We start from the raw sequence: 23,288 nt of genomic DNA on the forward strand, positions 1-23,288 counted from the left end.
TTAAACACAGTTTAAATTTAATTGGCTAACTGAATGTTATGGCCTGATGAGACTCGTATGTGGTACGAGTTGAAAGCGCTAGCCAATTTAAACTGTGTTCAATCTTACTCCACTTTATTATTATTATTATTATTATTATTATTATTATTATTATTATTATTATTATTATTATTATTATTATTATATATCCAGTCAGCATGCTTTGTGACCACATCGAAGAAATCTACTCAACACAACTAAGAACGAGAAAGAAGCTCCATAAAAATCCTACAATAACAGGAATATTGCTGCATCGAGCAAATGTACCTCCAAAGAATTGTCTCAAAGATAAACCATGATCCTTAATGCAATGACGGAAGGGTTTTGTCTACATTCACATAAGGTATTTTAGACAAATGGAATTAACATCGTATTGATTCTCAACAAACAAAGGATTTGCTTGAATTTTTTTGCAATCTCTTAAAAGAACAAAGTTCAATTGTATCAAAACATCATATTTTTCAACTTTGTTCACCACTATCCCAAATGTCAGTTAAGGAAAACTGTCAAATTTGGGGATGAGACATATAGGCAAGACACAGATATCCCCTTGGGCAGCAATGCCGCTTCACTTCCTGTTTGTCTGCAACTTTATGGTATCGGTCAGGGGCGGTCGGGTAGCCTAGTGGTTAAAGCGTTCGCTCGTCACGGGTTCGAATCCCGACATGGGTACAATGTGTGAAGCCCATTTCTGGTGTCCCCAGCCGTGATATTGCTGGAATATTGCTAAAAGCGTCGTAAAACCATACTCACTCACTCACTAACTCTTTTGAGCTATTAGGTGGACTCACTCACTATGGTATCGGTCAAAGCTTGTGCTCGGTTTGGAAGACTCGGGAAGAGGCAGTTTGGCAAAGAAGTTGATCTGAAGCGTCAGTTGCATCGGTGATCTGATATCGTTGAATAACGGTTGGAAAGCCGATTCCCTCCACTGATTTACCAATTTGAACTCGAAATAAAAGACACCAGTGACCTGTTTTTTAGATCTATGAATAAAGATGTGTTAAAACACTTCGACATTCCTGTTAATCATTAGGCTTGTTCACGAACATTACGGGGTAGTCGGGTAGCCTAGTGGTTAAAGCGTTCGCTCGTCACGCCGAAGACCCGAGTTCGATTACCGACATGGGTACAGTGTGTGAAGCCCATTTCTGGTGTCCCCCGCCGTGATTTTGCTGGAATATAGCTAAATGCGGCGTAAAACCATACTCACTCGCTCACTCACTCACTCGTTGTACGATTTTGACTATATCATAAGCTGCGGCTTGTAAATATAAAGTTTGGAGTAGCAAACCAGTGACGGAAAGCAAGAACAACGATGCATCCCACAGGGTTAGGATACCACGCAATCAGCCACTTCTCACAACCTGACCATCTAATCCCTATACTAGTCGGTCCTGATGGCAAGCATGGTACCATCCAATCCCAACATTAGTCGGTCCTGATGGCAAGTACGCGACACCGGGGATCTAGTCCAACCGGATTTTAACCTTAGGAAGGTTCTTATTCGTAATAGAATGTAATGTGGTTTCCCGATTGAAATGTTCGACATATTTCTCGTGTAATAATACTGTCTGTCTTGAATGAACCATATGTACAGCATTATTATCTAACTGTTGAGTACACTGGTCTGAGCGAGGGCGAATCTCCACGCCCACAGCACAATCTGCTATCAGCTGTTGTACAGCTTCCGATGTGGCACAAATCAATACATCATGCACACGTCATCATCTCCATCAAAAATGAAAAACTTAAACATTCATATGATTAAAGCGGTAATAGGGCGTACAATCAATTTATAAACATTTTTTGTTATTTATTAATTAATGTGTTGGGTTCTTCTCTGCGATGAACGTACAATGGTTACACGTCACGTGACCACTCAGCCTTCAGAAATGTCAGCAGAGATAATGATGTGGAAACAAATAAATTGTATTTGTAAGCTGTGACATCTTTAGTGTTTCACTGTTTGAGATTAATGTACATTTAACAACAATCATACGCACAGCAAATAGCTTGGCGGTCTGTATATAAGGCAGTTCGTCGATCTCTAATAAAGGACGTACAACACCCAAGTCAACAATTTGAGGTATGTTAAACCATTGTAATATGTATAATATAAAGACTAAATGTATATTCCTATATGTATAAGGATACACAAGGTTAAAGCTTAAAGCATGTACCCGTTGATAGACTTCTGTTTCTACTCCCATCCTAAGGTCTTGTCTCCAAACCATTTGTATGTGTGTTATGCCTGCATGCAGCATAGGAAATACAAGACCTTCACTCTGTTGCACACGGAGTAATGTAGACCGATAAGCACAATTTGATTCACGATGAATAAACATAGGCTGCGAATTTATAAATAATTTCATGACATGTAGAGAATATTATTCCTCATTCTAAAGTATGTAGAGGAACTGTGTTTTATACATTAGGTTGGTTGGTTGGTTTGTTGTTTAACGTCGCATTCAGCAATATTCCAGCTATATGACGACGGTTTGAAAATAATCGAGTCTGGACCAGACAATCCAGTGATTGATATCATGAGCATCGATCCACGCAATTGGGATCGATGACATGCATCAACCATGTCAGCGAGCCTGACCACCCGATCCTGTTAGTCGCCTTTTACGACAAGCATAGTCGCCTTTTACGGAAAGCATGGGTTGCTGAAGACCTAGTCTACCCCGGAATCTATACATCAGGAGTGCATCGTTTAAGGTATTACAGGGTTATCTTAAATTAAAGCAATTTGTAATTTAATGTAAATATGCCAATCTGGGCGTAAGGTAAAAAAGCAGGGAACACTATATCACTGGATCACTGAAATCAGTGATGACACCAGGTGTTCGTTAAAAGGGCACGCATGCTATGCCCTACCGCTACCATTCGCAACTCACATAATTTCACATAAGTCTGTATGTCCGGCCTCATACCACACGGCACTACTCATGCCGTTCGGAGAGGAAGTACAAGAACCGCCGATAATTGCCTTTAAGTATTTATTAGACTTACAACAATTCAAACAATATTTTGTCTTCACGAATGCATATTGATTGGGCAATGAACCTTACAACGTTTCAGACGTAGATCCATGGAATTCTGACTTCACAGAAGTATCAAATTACAAGCATTGTGTCTAGATATTAGCATTAAATTTTGTGCAATGTCGAAACCTTTGTTCGGCTCTAGACCATTCCTCAAAATGATCAATAAAACAAATATGAAGCTATATAACAAACCGAACTAACAAACAAGTGTATTTACAATTATGTTGATATTATGTCCGGCCTCATACCACATAACACTACTCATGCCATGCGGAGAGGAAGTACAAGAACCGCCGATAATTCCCTTTAAGTATTTATTGGACTTACAACAATTCAAACAATATTTTGTCTTCACGAATGCATTGATTAGGCATTAATGCATATATCATGACATGACTGTGGAATATACAGCATAATCTAACAAACATGCAGCAAAGCGAGGATTGAAGTCCAGTGAACCTTCCAACGTTTCAGACGTAGATCAATGGAATTCTGACTTCACAGAAATATCAAATTACAAGCATTGTGTCTAGCGATTAGCATTTGTGCATTGTCGAAACCTTTGTTCGGCTCCTAATCTCTAGACCATTCCTTAAAATGATCAATAAAACAAATATGAAGCTATATAACAAACCGAACTAACAAACAAGTGTATTTACAATTATGTTGATATTATGTCATTTACAGGGAATCCGTGAATGTGTCTATTGGAGAAATCATGACCCGTTTACAAAATTAAATCAACAAAATAGTGCAAAACCTGCATGAACGAGTATCCATGTAATGGTATGTTTGAATTATCTTATGTTGAACACAACTCACAAAATTATCATTTATGCATTATTATTTAATTATTTTATTTTATAGAATGGCGTTTGTAGAACCTTTCCGTATCAAGATTGTGGAACCCTTACCAAACACCACCAGGGACGAGAGATTGAGTCTAATGCTGGACACCGGTTACAACCCTTTCCAGGTTCCAGATCGAATGGTCACACTTGATCTTTGGACGGATTCCGGGGCTTCAGCAATGAGCAATCAGCAGTGGGCCGCCATGATCGAATCCCAAGAGGGGTCTTTTGTTCCTGACAGTTATGTGAAGTTAAAACAAACCATTCAATCTTTAACAGGCTTCCCTTATATCCTCCCTGTAAACCAGGGTAGGGTAGCGGAACACGCCCTCTTCTCAATTCTCGTTAAACCCGGGTTTACAGTCTTTAGTAACACATTTTATTCTACCACTAAAACAAATGCTGAACTTGTTAACGCTAAAACTACCCAACTTCCTTGCACGTTTGTCGATGGTGGGCTCTTTAATGGTAATATTGACTGTGAGAAACTGGAAGAAGAATTGGCTCGGGTAGAGTTAGGCAATGGTATGGTTGTCTTGACCTTGACCAGCAATAATCAGGCAGGACAACCAATATCTATGGCAAACATGAAGCGAGCATCTGAGATCTGCCATGACAAGGGTATTCGAGTGTTCATGGACGGATGTCGCTTTGCGGAAAATGCCTACTTCATCAAAATAAGAGACAAGACGTATGCTAACAGTTCAGCCAGAGACATTGCTCTTGAGATGTTCTCCTATTTCGACGGTTTTTACCTGTCCGCTAAGAAGGATGGCTTGTGCAACATTGGTGGCCTTATAGCAGTTAGAGACGGGGACCTCTTCGCCACAATTAGGGGCCAGTTAAACCGAACAGTTGGGAAATGGAGACTGGGTGGAATGGCCACCCGAGATCTTGATGCTATTGCGATAGGATTGTTGGAAGGGATTGAAGATAGCTATCTGAAGTATCGAATTGAAACACTGACACAGTTTGGAGATTTACTGAAGAAAGCTGGCGTGTCTATTGTGGAACCGGTCGGGAGTGCACTTTACATCAACGCAGCTAAATGTTTGCCTCATATTCCAACACACCAGTATCCGGCGTGGGCTCTCAACTGTGCTCTGTTTGTTGAAGGAGGCATCCGTGGAGCCCATGGTCCAAATGTGTTGGATGTCGATGACAGAAATGACCGTGAAAGTCATCAACATTTCGTAAAACTCTGCATCCCAAGGAGAGCCTACACCTTGTCACACCTGCTTTTTATAGCAGATATATTCAAGCAAATTATAGCGAAAAAGGAGAGAGTGTCTGGAATGAGAATTGTTGGAAATGGGCATTATTACAAGGTTAAGACGGCGCCTGTGGAAGCAGTATTGATTAACGTGTAAACCTTATGTGAAGCACCAGTTGTTCTTTATTTATTGAACTGCTAATATAGAAAGTTGTGGCATGTGGCTTTGAAGGGAATGAGTGTGTGAGTAGTTGGGTAGAACGCAGTTTTAAACTCTGAAGATCAGTAAAGCAGTTTTATGTTACTTCAGCAGAGGCCTATCATTTAGTATTCAATTGGGTTGGGGGAAGTAGGGTAGGGGATGGGGGTAGAGGGTCACTTTTATTTCAGACGGACACTCGATTGTTTGTTTCCGGAAGAAGGATCTAAACAGGGTTGGAGTTTTAACGATTACACATTATTGTTTTGAAACATCCACCATGTCCTGCGAATGGTGTTATTTGCTTTGGCTTTTTGTAATACCAAAACAGAATTGTTTTTCTATTCCGGGAACAGAAAAATGTTTTTCAATAAAATCCCAGCTGAGCGTTTATACCTTTGATGATAATGGCACGGGAATAGTGACAGGCAATTGATGACATGAATGGTGACACATGGATTCGAACTTCAGAGCCTCCGATGTCCCATCTGTTGATGAACCACCCTATGCAATGTGTCAATAAGATTTGTTAGTTTGTTTGTTGTTTAACGCCGCACTCAGCAATATTCCAGCTATATGACGGCAGTCTGAAAAATAATCGAGTCTGGACCAGATGATGAAGTGATTGATTTCTTGAGCATCGATCTACGCAATTGGGATGCGATGACATGCATTAACCAAGTCAGCGAGCTTGACCACCCGATCCTGTAGTCGCCTCTTACGACAAGCATGGGTTGCTATTCTACCCCGAATCTTCAACTTGTTAATAAGAAGGCGAGGAAGAATTTCAACACTTTTGTTTCACACACTTGTCAAGATGCTCATGGGGGAATGACGAACCCAGTTGACAGGGTACAGGTTAAAGCGCCGTTACACCAAACTCACACACTCTTGTTCTGCAGTTGATGGAGTGATCCATGGATTTTATGGTATCTTGCATTGACTGTATGGTATGGTTATGGCTTTGACGTTGTAGTATGTAATATTATGATATATCCACGCACATCTGGCACTACGGTGTATCCCGTATTTGCTTTGTTAATAACGATAGATTCAAAACAAACTCATTAAAAGTTTTATTTATTTATTTTGATTCACGTCTGGGAATATATACTGGCTATGTGTTTGTAACATTTTATGTGAATAAATTCGATATAAATTGCTACTTTAGGTTTTGTCTGCATAAGGTCAACTTGACCTGAAGGTCTACACACTATTCATTCTATTCAAAAACTTGCTTCATTATTAGTGAGGGAGTGAATGTTCTAATATTCCAGATATATCACTAAGGACTGAAGTTAGTCTAATCTGGTTGGACGCATCAACAACAATCAACGACACTCAAATCAGCCACGCCCCAAAGACTGACCTCAAATGCCGATCTTAGTCCACATATATGAGGTACTGAAACATACTCTGACCCCGATTACCCATCTGAGTCGAAATATAGAAGGTACTGAAACTTACTCTGCCCCCAAATGCCCATTTTAGTCGAACATATAGGAGGCACTGAAACATATTCTGCCCCCAAACACCAATCTTAGTCGACATATAGGAGGTACTGAAACATAATCTGTCCCAAAATACCCATCCTAGTCGACATATAGAATATACTGAAACCTACTCTGCCTCAAAATACCTATCTTAGTCGACATATAGGAGGTACTGAAACATACTCTGACCCAAAATACCCATCTCAGTCGACATATAGAATATAGTGAAACATACTCTGCCTCAAAATACCTATCTTAGTCGACATAAAGGAGGTACTGAAACATACTCTGAACCCAAATACAGATCTAAGTCGACATATAGATTACATACTGAAACATACTCTGCCTCAAAATACCTATCTTAGTCGAAATATAGAAGGTACTGAAACTAATTCTGCCCCCAAATGCCCATTTTAGTCGAACATATAGGAGGCACTGAAACATACACTGACCCAAAATACCCATCTAAGTCGACATATAGAATATAGTGAAACATACTCTGCCTCAAAATACCTATCTTAGTCGACATAAAGGAGGTACTGAAACATACTCTGAACCCAAATACAGATCTTAGTCGACATATAGATTATATACTGAAACATACTCTGCCTCAAAATACCTATCTTAGTCGACATATAGGAGGTACCGAAACATACTCTGCCTCAAAATACCTATCTTAGTCGACATATAGGAGGTACTGAAACATACTCTGAACCCAAATACAGATCTTAGTCGACATATAGAAGGTACTGAGACATACTCTGTCCCTGAAATGCCCATCTAAGTCGACATATAGGAGGTACTGAAACATACTCTGCCCCCGACTGTCCATCTGAGTCGACATATAGGAGGTAGTGAATCATCAAGTATATATTTCCCGGGACGCGCAAATCAGAACACACTATCATTGTGTTTGAAAAACACTCTCACTGAAAAGGATATATTTGTTATTAATAGGAACATGTGGAAGATATGATCATGCAGTTCTACGACCTGAAAAAATGTATTCTATGTCCTAATTGCTATAGCATAGGAGGTACAATATTTACACAATCTGTTTTCCCTTGATGTCGCTAAATGTCAACCTTTTTCTATCAGAAGGTCATAAGAACTACATCTGAAACGGGATAGTGCTGCTCGAAATTTCTTAACATTTATGTCCAAAAGATATTTTGCAATAAGAATGAACTATTTTAAACAGGAGTATTGATTTAACTTATTGTGAAAAGATAGTGAACTTTTGAAAATACATATCTTTTAGCCTTTGTCTTAAATTACATATGAAACGATCTGGTACTGTCACATGTTGCTCTCTCCAAATGTTATCATACCAGCAAAATTGGAGTATCGTTTTAACACCCGAGGCCAAGTTATTTTATCATCCAAAACTGGCACTCACGGGAGATATCGCTTGGGTGAGATCAAGCGATATCTACATCGCGAAAAGGTGAGCGTATCTTGTCCTACCTGTGGCACTCGTTGCAAACACATGTAAAGACAACTCAATTGTTCACCTTAAAAAAATAAACACACGAACATATGGCACAAGTAAAAATATGGAATTGCATCGGACATCATTTTAGTCACATCTTTGCAAATGTCATCCTCATTTCAACCATAAAACGTTTCGAAAGCTTAACAGAAGCCTTGGCTGGTGTAACATTGATCTAGCAGTTTCCAAGCAAGAGTCATATGACGCTCTTTGAAATCTTTGCGGAAAGATGCATGTTCGATTGCACTTCAAACATTCTGACATATATATATATCCTTTGAAGAATCGTAAAATATAGATAATGACAAAAATATAAAAATCGTAAATTGGTTAATTTAAAAAATCATATTTTGTAATTAAAAGTAAATGTTTTTCTGAAGGAAAACCATCACATTATATTTTTTATTAATATAAACACAAGTGTTGATGAAACGACGTGTTTTACATTTGTATTTTATCGTTTGATTGTCTGAAGGTTGCACCAGGCACGCAATTATTTTTTTATGATCCATGGGTGGAGGCGGGTGTCTGTTTTGGTCAGGGCCTGTTTGTGGGCTGTTCTATTGATAAAGGCTACCATTCTGGGCCTAGATTTTCGAAACGATCGTAGCCCTAAAATTATCGTAAAGTTATCGTAAGGAAATCGTAGGCTATCGTAGCCTATTTTCGAAACTATCGTAGCCCTAAGATATCTTAAGTTTGTCGTAAATCTAAGATAGCTCTATACCTGTCGTAAGTTTATTTTATCTTCATCCAAGATGGCGGCATACTTTTCCATAGATATTGTGCCAAACAACTAGTCCGCTTTACGTTCAAACATTGACATTTAATTTTGTAAAACTGAGTGATTCAAATTGACAATTCGAAAACACGAAGAAGGCATCAAGGATTTCACGTCAAAAATGTTCTTAATCACGACAGCGATACACATAACTGTGGAGTCGATAGCTTACATTATTTGTCTATCCAAGTCCATGCTGAAGAAGTGTGAAACAACATACCTTTTCGATAATTTGGGAAGGATAAAAACGGAAGGCTACAGTAATGACCGTGACCTTATTGATAGTTTAGGGGGAGCTAATCTTAGTTCAAAGTCTAGTTGAGAGTGGTTTCCCTTTGTATTCGCCCGGGACACCTTGCTCAATGGTACAGTTTTCATAAACCGCAGAGTTCCGCTGTTATATTTTCTGAGTCGCATTTGAGTCAATGCTTTAGTCTTTATTTTCGCATTTTATAAAATTATATCAATCTACATATGTAAAAACAACCATAAAGGTTTCGCATACGTTTTTACATCTAAAATCGTGTGGGACGGGTGGTTTTAATAATTGAATTTTAACTATACAGTGTAGTATTTATTGACTTAACAAGGAAATACATGTGATCAAATATTTGTATACAATATCTAATATTTTTCTTGCAAAAGTAATTGTAATTTGTTTCGTTTTAAATTCAATACCTACGTTATCTATATCCTCTTGAAAGACAAATATTCGATAAAAAGTGATTAAAAACTGTCTGTTGAATAATTGCATTCTTTAAAAGCAGGTGATTAACGGCATATAGATGTATTCCCTAATAAATATAACAATTTACTGAAATTTTGACAGCAAAAGTTAAGCACAGATTTTTGTATCGACAAATCAAATAAAAAATGAGTTCCCATGCTCGTTCTGGTTCTCGTCAAAATGTAGCATAGATTGCACATTGTCCAAAATTCACATTCAAGTATATGTTCGCAGGAAAAAAGTTTATTGAATGAAATTTACTGATCAACATAAAATACACATTTTCAACACAATAATCTTTGCATTCAATAAACCGGTTTTAAAATATTTTGGTCTTTTTAATATTTAAGTCTACATCTTCCCGTTTTATGTTTTACAAAAATATAGATATCCTTGAGACCATTCAGACAATAAAATCGTTGTAACGTATAGGGTCAACGGACAAATACTAGTAAACGATCCTCAGCAATTCTGTCAGACAAGCCAAACATCATTGAACTACGTTCTGGAATAGATTTGACACATTACAAAGTATTTCGCTCCTCAGCCAGATTTAAATGAAATCAGACAAATCAGTTTATTAGCTCTACTTAATTTAAAGGATAGAAAATGACTACATTATATGTATGTTCACGTTAACTTGTGGCGTGTTCCATGAGACAACATAACTTGACATTCCTAAATTATCTCTCTTTGCGAACGAAAATTAGTGTCATTTTTAAATTTTGAAAATAATTATGGATCTAGATAGATAAAAAAATAATTTCATCATCTAAATACTAATAGCTTGATATTGTATTTAAGTCCTTTGTTTATTCGTGAAATATATTGGATACATAAGTAACAAAACAAACTTAACAAGCTTAGATTATCATATAAACTTGCTTGTGGGTGCGCTGCTTCCTGAACAATTTTTGTTTTGAGTGTTTCCACGTATAATGTTGGTGTTTACACTAATATAAACTTGACTTTTGACATAAACATAAAAATAAACAGTATACCAGACTTGAACACGCATTTTAAATGCTGAACGCATATGCAGCTGGGAAATCCCCGTGACGTCACTGGGAAACACCCCGCTTTTTCAATCTCTAACACAAATGAGTTCTCTGTCAGAGTTACGACAGGTATCGTAACTCTGAACGATCTGCGACACGTTTACGATAGTTTCGAAAATCTATCTTATCTTAACCTTAAGATATCTTATCTTTGAACGTAAGTTGTTAAGATTTATCTTAGCTACGATCGTTTCGAAATTCTAGGCCCTGATCTTTTAATCGAAATTATCCATACAATGGAGAAATATTAGGGTAAATAAAAAACTACTCAGTCTGTTACTATATTTTTGTGGTTCCTATTTCGTAAAATGGGAGAAAACTAGAAATATCTTGGCGCAGTGATTTTGCAAGTGAAACAGGGCACAGGACATTTTCATGATTTTTAGAGGACATTCTTCTATATTATTACCCAGCTTGAAAAAAGTCTTTAGGAAATTTTGGATGGCAATCAATCAATGTGTAAACAAGATTTGGCTCCATGTGTATCTAAGTTCCGGCGGAACTTTTACTACCAACATTTGTTCCACTGGAGGCGCATATCACGTCAAGTTTTAGTTCATTCTCACACTGACATTTGTTCCACTGGAGGCGCAAATCACGTCAAGTTTGGGTTCCTCTCACGCGGACATTTGTATCACTGGAGGCGCATATCACGTCAAGTTTTCGTTCCTCTCACACTGACATTTGTTCCACTGGAGGCGCTAATACGTCAAGTTTTAGTCCCTCTCACATTGACATTTGTTCCACTGGAGGCGCATAGCACTTCAAGTTTGGGTTCCTCTCACACTGACGTTTGTTCCACTGGAGGCGCATAGCACGTCAAGTTTTAGTTCCTCTCACACTGACATTTGTACCACTGGAGGCGCATATCACGTCAAGCTTTAGTTCCTCTCACACTGACATTTGTTCCACTGGAGGCGCTAATACGTCAAGTTTTAGTCCCTCTCACATTGACATTTGTTCCACTGTAGGCGCATAGCACGTCAAGTTTTAGATCCTCTCACACTGACATTTGTTCCACTGGAGGCGCATATCACGTCAAGTTTTAATTCCTCTCACACTGACATTTGTTCCACTGGAGGCGCATATCACGTCAAGTTTGGGTTCCTCTCACATTGACATTTGTTCCACTGGAGGCGCATATTACGTCAAGTTTCAGTTCCTCTCACATTGACATTTGTTCCACTGGAGGCGCATATCACGTCAAGTTTGGGTTCCTCTCACACTGACTTTTGTTCCGGTCAAATACATGTATGTGTGCAAATTCTCTATAGGTGAAAATCCTACCTGACATTTCTTTATAATTTGATTTGTCCTTTTCTCATTTTCTGGATACTTCATCCCTACAGCTGTAGTATTCACTGGCGACTGCCTTTGTTTATACTTTACTGGACATAAACACAGTCATTTCCTGGAATTCGCTCGTCACGCCGAATACCCGGGTTCGATTCCCGACATGTGTGAAGCTCATTGCTGGTGTCCCCCGCCGTTATCTTACTGGAATATTACTAAAAGCGTCGTAAAAACAAACTCACTCACTCACTCATGGAATTCTCGTGCAGCAGTTTTTCCGATTTAGGTCTCTGTTATAATTACATGTTTTCACATTTGTCTGTATCATTTATTAACTATCAGGATTTGTTCTAGGATAACTTTTTCCATCATATTCTTTTGTTTTTTCGTTTAGTTTATGGTTATTTGTATTACGATTATATGTCTTAGTTTCCCTTTTTTTCATGTGCACATTCTGCCAACTGAACAGTTTTCACTACAGGGTCGGAACCTTTTCAGTATTGGGTCGGAACATTTACACAACTGGGTCGGAACCTTTCCACTATAGGGTCGGAACCTTTTCACTATTGGGTCGGAACATTTACACAACTGGGTCGGAACCTTTTCACTATAGGGTCGGAACATTTTCACAACTGGGTCGGAACCTTTTCACTACAGATTTATGTATTTAATCCTGGTGTGTTTTGGAAGGTCGGAACTGAATCTAGGCTGAACACAAACAAATTTCCTGGAAACGAATTCGATGTGAACCCCTGGGTTTCAGTCAGCGAAACATAAACTTGGACAACATTTAGCACTATTTGCTGTTCAAACAAATCTTTAATGTTTCACCATGGGGTAGAAAATTCAAAAATATACCAGTGCAGAGCGATCATTTGGCAAAACTGGGCGTCTGAACATTAACTCGGCAACCAGGATTCCAGCGGTAATGTAGTGAATCACAAGCTTTTGATCAGAGATCTCGCGAGAGTGCCGAATTGTATACAACTTCAGTAAAACAAATTGCAACACTCGGGGGACTGGGTTAATATAAAAATGGAAAAAAATACAACCATTCCAAATATTGTCAGTGAACATGAGCATCCAAGAACAATCACAAGTGTGGTGTGTAGTATGTAGTATGTTCATCATGCATTAAAAATATGCAATTTCAAAAATATTTAATTTTATTACTAAGAAATAAGTTATGTTGTCAATGGTCAGGCTCGCTGACATGGTTGATGTTAGTCATCGTATCCCAATTGCGTGGATCGATGCTTAAGTTGTCAATAATCACTGGATTGTCTGGTGCAGACTCGATTATTTACATACCGCCATTATACAGCTGAAATATTGCTGAGTGCGGCGTTAAACAACAAACAACCAAACAAAATGTTAACGACGATTTTCGGATTATAGTTCTTCTTTTGTTTTTGGCGGTTTTCGAGTGTCCTTGGCTGCATTGATGGTACGGACATACATATTCAGGCGCCGTTAGTCGGAAAGGTTATCACAGTAACAATGTAAAGGCAGTGTATGACAACGAGGGCATGTCTTGTGATATTAAAGTACTGTCCCTTTCAGACAGACAGACAGACAGATTTATTCGATAATGTGGGCCATATGGCCTACATTACAATGTCAGTACAATATAAATTTAGTCACGTTTTTCTAGATTTAAATATCTTATACAGGTATACAGAAGTCAGTTTTATTACATTGACATTTTTGCAGTTAAGAATATTTGGAAGTGACAGGTAACTGTCATACATATCCTGTAGTTGAGTAATATAATGTTTCCGTAAAGTCTGGTAATAATCACAAGTGAAACATACATGATCTTCATTTTCAATACAACTCTTGTTACAATATCTACATACACTATTTTCATTATCTGAGGGGTTTTTACGTAGAAACTGAACATTAAAATTATGTAAGCTAATCCTAAATTTACAAATGGTTCTTCTGAGAGATTTATCCTGCAAAGAATCAATATATTTTTCTACATTCAGCAAAGATTTAACATTTAAATAATGAGATAAATATTTGGAAGCAGACAATTTTGCAAACCAATTTTGAGAGGCAACATATTTTAGTCTCTCCTGAAATTGATACAAAAAAATATTTACATCACCAACATTTTGGTAGTCCCAGACATATGAAAAACCATTAACATATAAACAATTTTTAAGATCTGTCACCCAACTGTGCTTTCCTTTCTCATCTAGCTTTTTAAGGAAGCAATAACATTGTACAGGATACTATTTGATCCCACTGTCCCTTTTCAGCAATTAGTGTAGCGTCCCTTCTAAACAATAAACCTGCACGTGAAGATAGTGGACCTTGAGTACACCGGTCTTTGGTGTCCACATTTCACAACCTTTGCAGTACGGTCGAACATGTCCTTTCTACGAAGATTCCAAACAGCGTCATACGACACTTGATCCAAAATAGTTTGGTCATTGTTGTAACAGAGGCTTCAGCAAAGCTTTCAAAATGTTTCATGACAGACAAGTGGAAACATTTGTAAATTTGACGCATCAGTGACAAAAAATAATCTCTGATGCTGTTTCTAATTTTGACTTCAACCTTTCTTTTACGTTCCTGTGTTGTTGTTTTAAGTGAAACACTTGACTTGCCTTTGCACGTGTTTGTGACGGATGCCACTGGTAGGGTAAGATACGATCAACTTTTCGTGAACATCTAGTATCATCACTATTTGAAAATGATATAGTCGGAATCGTACAATTGTTCAATAATAATACTTTAATGTAGATTCAGTAATTGCTTTTCTTGAATCTACTTGCATTGTCCAGATCTAAGAATGGTCTTTTAATTGTCACTTTTGCACCCACATTAGCCTTGTGGGCGTGGTCCAAGCTGCACGTTTTCACATATTTTTTTTAAAATTGCAAACAACATTTTGCTAATGACTTCTCCAATAACCACAGACAAAATGTCACACCTCGTCAGATGCGGATACTCGAGCTTATGATGAATTTGTCCACCCCGTCACATGCTGACACTGGTGCTTATGTTGTTTATTTGTCCACCTCGTCACATGCTGACACTGAAGCTTATGTTGTTTATTTGTCCACCTCGTCACATGCTGACACTGGAGCTTATGTTGTTTATTTGTCCACCTCGTCACATGCTGACACTGAAGCTTATGTTGTTTATTTGTCCACCTCGTCACATGCTGACACTGGAGCTTATGTTGTTTATTTGTCCACCTCGACACATGCTGACACTGGAGCTTATGTTGTTTATTTGTCCACCTCATCACATGCTGACACTGAAGCTTATGTTGTTTATTTGTCCACCTCGTCACATGCTGACACTGGTGCTTATGTTGTTTATTTGTCCACCTCGTCACATACTGACACTGGACCTTATGTTGTTTATTTGTCCACCTCGTCACATGCTGACCCTGAAGCTTATGGTGTTTATTTGTCCACCTCGTCACATGCTGACACTGGAGCTTATGTTGTTTATTTGTCCACCTCGTCACATGCTGACACTGGAGCTTTCGTTGTTTATTTATGTTTTTTATCTGTCCATGTCGTCTGAGACTGATACTGGAGCTTATGTTGTTTATTTCTCCACAATGTTAGATGCTGATACTTTCATCAAATACATTACCTCACTAACAAAAAGTCCAGTTTCTACTTACGCGAACGAAGTCGGAATTCTTGGTTCGGTCGTAGCGCCACCAGTGGCTATCACGAGCAATGTCTCTTTCATGTCCCTCCTTCTGACCAATCAGATTCTACCTCTCATATCACTTGCTTTTGTTTCAAACAAAATGGCGTCGCCCAGTGAAGGCGATCCGATCAATAATCAAGATATATATTGTGATAAAACGGGCCTCACTTCGCGAAGTGCATAAAATCTTCGTGAGTACCTTGATTAAAAACATGAAAAGGTTTGCAATATATCTGTCGCGCCAAGTAGACGGTACATATGCTTAGCAAATCCTGCAGTCGACCAAAATCTGCACGGCAGTTTACGAACCTGCTGTTGAATTCGTTACGCTTTTGCTTTGTGATTGGACTACGCGTAGATTCGTTAGTCCAGCCAAAATATAACTGAGCTGCTTCCTAGCTCGGCAAGGGTGGAAAGTGGACTTTCTCAGCCGGTTAACTCCTTTCCCTCGGGAAGTTGATTGAACGGTTATAAAGCACACTCGGTATAGACAAAACGACAGTTCAAGTTTCTCCCTCTTAAAACAGTTGAACAGCTCTAACAGGGACTGACAGTACCCAGTTATAAATCATAACTGAGTACACAAACTGATAGACAAAAAATGAGTTTGCAATTATACTGTTTTTAATTCTTATTTTAAGACGTCAAGTATGATCGGAAATCCTACCGGCTCACTTTCAAGATTATGGTGAGTACATGTATGGTTTTACGCTGCTTTTAGAAATATTCCAGCTACATAACGGCGGGGGACACCAGGAATGGGCTTTATACATTGTACCCATGTCGGGAATTCAACCTGGGTCTAAGGCGTGACGAGCGAACGCTTTAACAACTAGGCTACCCGACCTCCCCTTCAGGGTTATTAAACAACAATAAACAATAAGTTCAACTGGCGCAGATACAATGTAGGATGCACACTATGTTTTGTTATTCAGCTTTTACAGGAACGAATCTACAATAGTTATTTCCCGACTGCTTGCTTGACGTCATGCTTTTCCTTTAACTGGCAATTTTGACGCTTGAAAGGTCAAGGTCGCTGCTTTAGTGAAGTAAAGTAACAATAACAGGTCGGTACCGGTCTTTTCTGTTAAACAAAGTGCGTCAAAACGTTTTACCGTCACAATAAGAACAATATTTTTTTATTCTTAAAGAGAACAGAGCCACAAAATACATAGAGATTACTACACGAGTGTCTGTCAGATACCATTGATCTTACAACGAGTTGTTTCAAAACGTATCTAACGAGCGAAATCGAGTTATTCTTCACCGCCTCAAGGCGGGGAAGTATAGGGAAACATTAATTTTGTAGCATGTATGTCGACATGTTGGTTTATTTGAAATTTCAAGCCACGCATTTACGAAAACAAAACATACAAATCATGTGCGTGGAATGTTGATGCTGTTCTTTTCCAACAATAAGAGATACTTCAAAATCGTCTTTATGTAGTTAATTGATGCATCTGACCGTTTCTGGTCATTAGCTGACATTATTAAACCATTCATGTGTAATCCGATGTCTAATTTTCTGATTTTCACGGTGTATACAAAAGAAGAACTGTGCTCCGGAGATCGTAAATAACAGCATAATAAAAATTATGTTCTGAATATGCTTATTCATGAACAACGACGACATCTCAATTTAAATGTAATCTGGCTGAATTCCACATTCTACATACCACACTTTTGATTGGTTGGATGCTCATGTTCACATGAAATATTTGGAATAGTTATATTCCGTATTTTGAATTAACCCAGTCCCCCGTGTTTTTTTTAATCAGTGCACCGCGCATAGCCACATGTGAAACGTTTGGTAGCAATGTCAAAGCAAAATCGGAGTAGTGTGTCGGCGAATTTGCATCAAGGCTGTAGTATTTTTCAAACGTTTAATGGAATTCAATGTACAGCCGTAGCTCTGGTCACTCATATATTTTGTGTCCCATGGCTCAAATCTATTTGCGTATGTATCGTGTTCCACTGACCTCGATAATCTGTTGGATGAAAGCACAGCTCTCTACAGTCACATAGTTAACACCGAAGGCTATGAGGGGTATTTAGGTCATAATCAGTTCCCTGCAGCCACTCCCCCAAACGATATTGTCTACATAACAGATCAGTTTTATGGCTCCGTCACAGGTGCTCCAAATATTGAAGCAGGGAAAACAAATTTCATAGAATCATTTCAAAAAGCAATATTGATATCCCCGTTTACTTTTGGTAACTTTTAATGATGTCTCCATTGCAATTTTTACGGATTTTGATTCGTATGCATTATTTGACTCTCATCAGCGGAATGGTTTGGGTCAGATTGATCCGAATGGACAAGCGGTTTTACTTCTGTTTAGAAGTATGGATGAATTGTTATGTTACATCTTAACAGTATATCAGGCGACTATGCTTGTCATGAGTGGCGACAAACGGGATCGGATGGCCAGGCTTTGGTTGATGCATGGCATCGATCCAAATTGCGTGGATCGAGGCTCATGATATTAGGCACTGGATTGTCTGGTCCAGACTCATTTATTTACAGAACGCCGTCATATAGCTGGGATATTGCTGAGTGCGACGTTAAACGACAAACCAATCAATCATCATCATATAAACTCAAACCAGACATTGTTACAAGTAAACCACATTCCACAACAGTTACTGACACTGGATAAAAAACAGTACATAGAAAAAAAACAAGTAACTCAACTCATCATGATCACAATTACTATTCTTTGAAAGAAAGAAATACAAAAAAGAAACTGACCAAAAAACGTAAAGCAAGATACGAGGAATCTCCGTTATTGATAAGTCCCGGTATTGAAATGTTCTCCAACTACGTGATAATATTTTGAGTTGTGACCAATAGACCTTATCTAGTATGACTTTTTTGCCATATGGAGCCCTTAGTATTTTCATTTCCATTATCATAACCAAATGCCAAGTGTAAAAAGAATGTGATCCATTATTTGAGTATGTGCATCTGCCAATGTTGTTGGCAGTTTTGATACTATTTCCACATGTTTACATTTGTGCCAGAAATTGCTTCCATTTCCTTCGATCTACTTTTTAAATATAGACCCAGGTTAGAAATAGGTCTTCAGCAACCTATGCTTGCCGTAAGAGGCGACGAACAGGATTGGGTAGTCAGGCTCGCCGATTTGGTCGATGCATAACATCATATTCCAATTGCGTAGTTCGATGCTCTTGGTGTCAATCACTGGATGATCTGGTCCAGACCGGATTATTTAACTAACACCTGAAGCAGATATCTCATAACCAAGATATTCGACACTCTCCATGAAGAAGAAACATTTGTCTGGCCTCAGAGTAACGCCAGTGGATGCACATTTTTCAAATACATGTCGCAAAGTATTCAAATGCTCATCAGCTGTAGGGGAATCGACCAACACATCGTCCAAATACAACAATACATGATCACGAGTTAAGCCACCTAGTACTACATGCATCTATGAGCTTTGTGAACACTGCCTTCAGTAACCAGATTTCTAAAGTCGGCTGACTTTTCCTTCGGCTTCAACACTATCTCCTCAAACCTACACATAAAGTCCCATCCTAGCAACAAAGTGTCATCACAGACATCCATCACAAGGAATCTACAATCATAGATATCACCACTAATCTGTATTGTTGTATTGAACACACCGATAACGCACAAAGAACCAGACAGATCAGTCAATTTAGATTTTGTCTCTTCTAGACAAACACCTTTTGGAAAAGCTCTCGTAAGCAAAGACACACTTATGCACGAGACGCTCGCTCCACTATCTATGACTGCAGTGAAAGACTCGCTACCAAGACGGATTTGGGTGGTTGGTGATTTTTGAGGATTTGGGGAAAAGTTACTGTTGGTATCTGAAGAAATACAGTGTACCGGAGATGTATCTGGACATTCAGTCGCAATATGTCCATATTTTCACCGAACGTTTCTGTACCTTGACTTATCACTTGACCCTGAATCACAACCGTCATCTACTGCTGATTTTGAAAAACTATATCTGCTGCGACTATTTGATGAACCTAAATATCGTTTTTTCTTGTAACACTGTCGCTCTTCTTGCAATAATTTCACTTGATAAGAAACACAGACTTATCATTGTCCTCACACAGAGAACCCACAAGACGTCTAGCTATGTCTACTAGAGCATCAAAGTTTGGAGATTTAGATTGCTGACAAATAGCAATGTTCAGTTGTTCTAAAACACGTAACTTTTTCTCAGCGTCCCAATTAAGGCCCCAAACTTTCATTTCAAAGTTGACTGTTTTGGATCAAACAAAAGAATTCGGAAGTGCTTGATATCACCAGAATGTTCTTGACTTGTACCACCTTCAGCCATGATGAATGGAATGGTATTCTTTCTCAAATGTTCAACGTCAATCACAAAGTAGACGAAAAAGTTCAAACACAGGGTCAAAAGGGCAAAATGGAACAAACTCACGTTACAGTTACTCACGAAGAGCACATTCCTTGGATTTCTCCTTAAAGTAGCACTTTCCCAGATAACATACAACACAGATGTACAAACACAAGACATTTCCTTGACAAGGACAATTACGAGCTCATTACAATCGAAATCGGATCACGCGTCACAGTCAGATTCCATGTGCAGCCACACACTACTGTTGGGGACCATTGCGTTGGGGCGCAGCTATCCAACACCGGGAACAACCTCACCGTACCAATGTCGGGAATCGAACCCGGGACTTCGGCGTGACGAGCGAACGCTTTAACCACTAGGCTACCTGACAGCCCCTTTAAGATAAGTCGTAGTAGTAGTAGTAGTCGTAGTAGTGGTAGTAGTAGTAGTAGTCGTAGTAGTGGAAACATGTTATGTAAATGTCAACGCCAGGGAATAATAAGTCTCCGAAACAGATTCTATAATGCTCAAAATGCAAAATAGAGATTACATGTGATTGTGTTTCTAGGTCTGTCAACACCATACCAGTGCTCGTGGATTTCCCCATAGTGGTAAACGTCTGAGACCTGCATCACTTCGGGCTTTCCTGCCACATTAAGCTGACACGCCGTGATATAACTGGAATGATGTTAAAACCCAACTCACTTACTCACTCATTAAGAAATACATTTGGATTTCTTTGAGTATAAAAATGTTTATGTTTATATTTACTTTTGATTCGCATATGCTGCATGTCAAAACCACAATTATGTTCAAAACTCTTCTCCTACCTTTAAGAAAGAGTCCCAAAGTGAAATTACATTTGTTTTGTGGAACAGGCCCTGGTCTGGATTAATGAAACAAACGATTTGGGCACGGACGTTTCAGTGTCAGCACACTCAAGGTGTTGGATCCCTTTACCCCTTGCAAGGAATACAGCAATTCAGAAAATGAGTGAGTGAGTGAGTGAGTGAGTATAGTTTTACGCCGCTTTTAGCAATATTCAAGCAATGTCACGGCGGGGGAAACCAGAAATGGGATTCACACAGGGAATCGAAACCGGGTTTTCGGCGTGACGAGTGAACGCTTCAACAACTAGGCTACCCGACCGGCCCTTCAGAAAATAAAGTGACAGTAAATACTATTTTCTTTCCCAGGATGGCGTTTATGGAACCTTTCCGAATCAAAATGGTAGATCCTTTACCTCAAATTACCAAAGAAGAGCGGATTGAAATATTGCGTAAAATGAACTATAACCCTCTGCAGTTAAGGGATGATGAAATCAACTTTGACCTCTGGACCGATTCCGGCACAGCAGCAATGAGTCATCACCAATGGGCTGCCATGGTAACAGCGCATGAAGGGTCTATCAATCCCGATAGTTTTTACAAATTTGAAGACACCATCAGATCAATCACAGGTTTCCCCCATGTGTTCCCTGTTCATCAAGGAAGGGCTGCGGAACACCTACTCTTCTCGATTCATTCAAAGCCTGGATTCTCTATCTTCAGCAACACAATGTACATGACAGGTCGTAACATCGCCGAGATGCTTGGGGCTTTGGCAAAGGATCTTCCCTGCAAACTTATCAGTGGTGATTGTTTTAATGGCAACATCGATTGTGAGAGACTCGAAAAAGAATTAGCTCAGATTGTGTCAGGTAATGCTATGGTTGTCTTGACCCTGACCAGCAATCACCAAGAGGGCCAACCAGTATCCATGGCAAACATAAAGTGTACTTCTGAGATCTGCAAAAGATACCATATACCTCTATATATGGATGGATGTCGTTTTGAAGAAAATGCATATTTCATTAAAATAAGAGAGAAATCGTATGAAGATATGTCAGCCAGGGCCATAGCATTTGAGATGTGTTCCTATTTTGATGGCATGTACTTTTCAGCCAAAAAAGATGCGATGTGCAGCATAGGTGGATGTTTTGCCACGAAATCAGTAGACCTTAAAGACAAATTTGAAGAAATGGTGGAAGCGTTTGAAGGAAGGCGACGCTACGGTGGCTTAGCTGGAAGAGACCTAAATGCTGTTGCACTTGGTCTGACAGAAGGGCTTGAAGACCGCTACTTGAAGTACAGAATTGAAAGCTTGTCCATGTTTGGAGACATCTTGAAGAAGGCCGGTGTCCCATTAGTAGAGCCAGTAGGAAGTGCCATCTACATCAACGCTGCCAAATGTTTACCTCACATTCCAACAGCACAGTATCCAGCTTGGACCCTGCACTGTGCTCTGTATGTAGAAGGTGGCATACGGTGTAATTATCTGGGTAATCCCATGGAATACGATGACAGCAACGAACGAGAAAAGCCTCGACCTCAACATTTCCTGAGAATATGTCTTCCTAGAAGAGCCTATACTTTGTCTCATATGCTTCACATCGGCGAGGTATTTGTACGGGTTATCGCAAAACGCGAACACATTTCTGGAATGCGCATTACAAAATATTGTAAGGCCAAGTCTCTAATTTCCCTGGAGCCCGTTAAAGACTGTTTCATAGATGAGTAAAGGGATTATTCCTTTCTCTGTATTTTCTTCCATATATATCGTCTCTCCACCCCAATACGGATACTAAATATTCAAGTATTTTGTGTCAACGACGGGGCACTTTTTCCGTGCACCAGGTTCATGTTGGCTGGGGGGCACTCTATGCCAGCCGGTGCTGTATCAGATTGGCTACTTTGCTCTGGCGATACAGAAGCTAAACCAGCCCACCTACTCTTGAAGACATTCAAAACACTATCCACGAAGAGATTCGCGCCGTCACACCTGAGTTTCGTACTGTCAAAACGGATCTGGGTAATCAAATTAGTTCAGTCAAGTCGGACGTCCAGACACTATCAGCCAAGTGTGGACAGATTGAAAGTCAACTAGCCACTACTCAGTACGCTCTCCAACAGACAAACAGTATCATGTATGACGATATAGATGCACTGACGGAAAAGGTCGACAGGATACAGAATAAGATGTCAGATGTCGATGATGAACTT

General features: G+C 39.1%; 1 protein-coding gene across 1 annotated transcript; it reads left to right on the forward strand.

The window, feature by feature from the left end:
* Positions 1 to 2,065: 2,065 nt before the first annotated feature.
* On the forward strand, positions 2,066 to 5,486 carry LOC125378199 (tryptophanase-like). The gene is made up of 2 exons (XM_048393187.1): positions 2,066 to 2,128; positions 3,960 to 5,486. Exon 2 carries the CDS (start codon positions 3,961 to 3,963, stop codon positions 5,311 to 5,313), a length of 1,353 nt encoding a protein of 450 aa, XP_048249144.1. The 5' UTR covers positions 2,066 to 2,128; position 3,960; the 3' UTR covers positions 5,314 to 5,486.
* The last annotated feature ends 17,802 nt before the right edge of the window (positions 5,487 to 23,288 follow it).

This window comes from Haliotis rufescens, unplaced genomic scaffold (assembly GCF_023055435.1).
Source record: "Haliotis rufescens isolate VD_foot unplaced genomic scaffold, xgHalRufe1.0.p SCAF_116, whole genome shotgun sequence".
Lineage (NCBI taxonomy): Eukaryota > Metazoa > Mollusca > Gastropoda > Lepetellida > Haliotidae > Haliotis > Haliotis rufescens.

Excerpts from the sequence above, each read along its gene's own strand:
- LOC125378199 (XM_048393187.1), top strand. The coding sequence starts at position 3,961 with ATGGCGTTTGTAGAACCTTTCCGTATCAAGATTGTGGAACCCTTACCA.